This window comes from Hyaena hyaena, unplaced genomic scaffold (genome assembly GCF_003009895.1).
Source record: "Hyaena hyaena isolate Hyena2069 unplaced genomic scaffold, ASM300989v1 scaffold_187, whole genome shotgun sequence".
Lineage (NCBI taxonomy): Eukaryota > Metazoa > Chordata > Mammalia > Carnivora > Hyaenidae > Hyaena > Hyaena hyaena.
This window is the reverse complement of record NW_024080820.1, coordinates 1,568,789-1,571,922: the sequence shown is the minus strand read 5'-3', so window position 1 is coordinate 1,571,922 and position 3,134 is coordinate 1,568,789. Positions and strand designations below refer to the sequence as shown.

The window sequence follows — 3,134 nt, the reverse complement described above, 5'->3', positions numbered from 1 at the left end:
AGGCAAGCTCGCCTGTAAGTGCAGGTAAACACTCGCCTAGGGAGGGTGTTCAGTAGATAGTTGTTGCAGTTATTGTTGGGATGAAACAAGTTCTCTGAACATCGGGGAGGGAGAATCTACCAGGTGTCGGGACTCGGCAAGGGGTGGGCGTCTCGGAGCAGGATTTCAGCCCGTGCACTTGCGTGCGGGAGCTGACGTCACTCGCGCAGAAAGGCGGGGGTGGGGTGCACTTGCCGAGCGAGCAGAGGGGCGGAGGAAGAGGGGGGAGGGGCGCCGCGGGCAGCTCCCGGAGGCGGCCGCGAGGCGGGGAGAGGCCCGGGGCAGCTGCGGCCGCGCAAGCAGGCGGTCTGGGCTCGGCTCCGCGGGTCCTCGGGCGCGGCTCGCGACGGATCCCTACCTACGCAGGTGAGCCCGCCCCGGGTGACCGCGGGCGACAGCGGGAGGGACTTCGAGGAGCGGGGAGGGGAGGGGGCGCTCCTCTGCCGCTTTGCCGCCGGGGTCCTCAGGGACGGGGCTTCTAGAGTCGCCCCTGCCAGCCCCTCTCCTCGCCTTGCTCGGGCTCCGGCCGTCACCGGCGGACGTAGGAGGCTTGGGCTTGTGCAGGCGGCCTCAGGGTGCAGATGGAGACCGACTCCCGCGAGCTGCTTCCCCGCTTCCCTCCTCCGCCGCCAGAAAGTGCGGCTCCCCCTCCACTGTCCGCCTGAGCAAGCCCCCCTCCTCGTCCCGCCGCGGGCCTCCCTCCCGCAGCCCAGCGGTCAGCACCCCTGCAGCCCCAAGCACTGAACAGGCAGAGGGACCCCAGACCAGCCGCGGACACGGTGCTGGGAGCTGCACCTGGAAGGCAACACGCTCCCGGGAGGTTTGCTCAGATGTGGTGATTCACTGGGCACTAGGGGACCACCAAAGCCGAGACGTGGTGTCCTTGCTTCCGGGTTGGAGGCCGCTGGCCTAATGCCTAAGCAAAGATTATCTAATTTGGCCTTAGGTCAGCAGAGACTTCCAGAAGAAATAGGGTGCCACTGGCCGCTGTGATAGCTGCCCTTTACTGCTCATCCGCCCGCTGTGCGCAGGGTACTGAGCTGGGGCCGTGTGGACCTCATCCCTCATCGTTGCAAAGCCCCTCAAGCCCCTTGCAGTGTCCATCACCCCCACGTCACAGGTGAGAATGCTGAGGCACAGACACATTAAATCACTTGCCCCAAAGCACAAGGCTAGTGAGGAGTAGAGCCAGGATCTGAACTCAGGTCTCTGGTTTCAGGACTTTCCACTGTAGGGTGTCATCATGCTACCTCTAGAATATTAGATATCTGAAGAGAAACCTGGTATAACTGAGTCCCCTTGGCTTGGAGGCCTGGCAGTTCAGTAGGAAACGGAAATGTGTATGATATTTACTTTGCAGGGAAATCAAGAGTACTCATAGGATCCAGGGCTATAGAGGGTACTGGGCATTGTTGGGGTGAAGGGTGGGTTGGGAGGGTGTGTGGCTCATCTGACTATGGCCATCATTGCCAGATCACTTTTCTGAGCCCAAGTGATACTGATAAGTCATTCTCTCCTTTTAGAAGTTCCTACCCTTCTGCATCCATTCTTCCTTCTCGGTCATTTCCTTGTCCTGTTCTGTTTTTTTTTTTTTTTTTTTAAATGTTTTATTTATTTCTAGGAGAGAGAGAGAGAGACAGCGTGAGCAGGGGAGGGTCAGAGAGAGAGGGAGTCACAGACTGAAACAGGCTCCAGGCTCTGAGCTGGCAGTCAGCACAGAGCCCGACACGGGGCTCGAACCCACAAACCGCGAGATCATGACCTAAGCGAAAGTCGGACGCTTAACCGACTAAGCCACCCAGGCGCCCCGATGTCCTGTTCTGTTTTGTTTTTCTTCTCTTGGTGGTATTTCCTTAGCCTCAAAGTTTACATTTTCCAATACTCTTTGTAGATAATTTTATTCATGGTTCTTGCTTTACCTGTTATCTTTACGATGGCAACTCTCAAATTCATCTTTTCAGCCTGTCCCTACTCTGTAACTCCAGACCCAAATTATCAGATATTCTGATTCCTGTTGGCTAATTCCAATGTATACGCCCATTTGTCATCTCTATCCTTCCCTGTGGTCTTGGTTCAGGTCTTTTCAGTTCCTTGGCTGGACAACATACTACCTTCCAGACTGGTCTTCCTGCCCCTGGAGTCCATCCACCCCTTGAATGCTCAAAAATCTTAGTCTTTGGGGTCTTCAGAACTGACTGGAGAGAACAGACCTTTCTTTCTCCTTCCTTAGTACCCCGTACGTACCTGTAAGTGAGCCGTTGGCCTATTGTATAACTGCTGACTTGTCTTTCTCCCCCTTTAGACCAGTAGCTCCTTCAGCACTGACTCGTCTTATTCAGCTTTGTATTGCCCGGCCTGACACACAGTAGGCACTCCATAAATATTTGTCATGCCTAGTGACCTTGTAATGAATTGAAACTTTTTTTAGGACACAGTTTTTAAGTAGTAGCCCAGCCCTGTGCATAGTGTCATTTCACTACACTCTAAACCTAATCTGTCGCTACAGCGAGTTAATTTGTGTGTGTTGCTGGGGAAGAAGTATTAGAATGTGAGTCTGCAGGTGGTTGGAGATGAAGATTAATGACAGAATGAAAATAAGTTTTCCAAATTGGTGAGTTGATACTCAGGGTGCTTTTAAGGTTGGCTTAACCATTCAGCCATGGCCTAGTGACTCCCTTCTACTTTCCTTAGACCTCGGGCCAGCGAAGAAGCTGAATATACTCAACTGGAGGAGAAGCAGAGACAAAGTCACCATGGCCTCAGTGTCTACCCACGGAAACCAAGATAAAGGCCCCCATTTGCCACCACCAAGCAAGCAGGTATATTTTTAATGTGGACGTCAGCCAACTGAAGAGGAACATCACACAGAACTTTCCTTAGACCTCACCCTTGACCAGCCATCTTACTTTTTTCAGTGCAGAAACAGTAGGATGGGGAAGGAAACTGTTTTTCTAGCTTCCCTGAAAAGGAGCCTTTTAAAATTCTACTTATAAAAATCCTTTCTTTACTCTTCCCTGTTTAGCATCTAGCCTAACTCTTTTTTTAAATAGTTTTTTTTTTTTTTAAATAGTTTTTTTTTTTTTTTTTTTATTTCT

At 52.2% G+C, this 3,134-nt stretch overlaps 1 protein-coding gene across 6 annotated transcripts in view; it reads left to right on the top strand.

Moving 5' to 3' along the window:
* Positions 1–258: 258 nt before the first annotated feature.
* OCIAD2 (OCIA domain containing 2) overlaps positions 259–3,134 on the top strand; it is a 21,991-nt gene continuing 19,115 nt past the window's right edge. For 5 of the 6 annotated variants that reach the window (XM_039241062.1, XM_039241063.1, XM_039241064.1 and 2 more), the window contains exons 1-2: positions 259–405; positions 2,731–2,858. In XM_039241062.1, the coding sequence (XP_039096993.1) occupies positions 2,793–2,858 (66 nt within the window). In that variant the 5' untranslated portion in view covers positions 259–405; positions 2,731–2,792. Of the gene's footprint in view, positions 406–985; positions 1,160–2,730; positions 2,859–3,134 lie in introns of all 6 variants that reach the window. The other variant, XM_039241066.1, reaches the window with a different exon arrangement.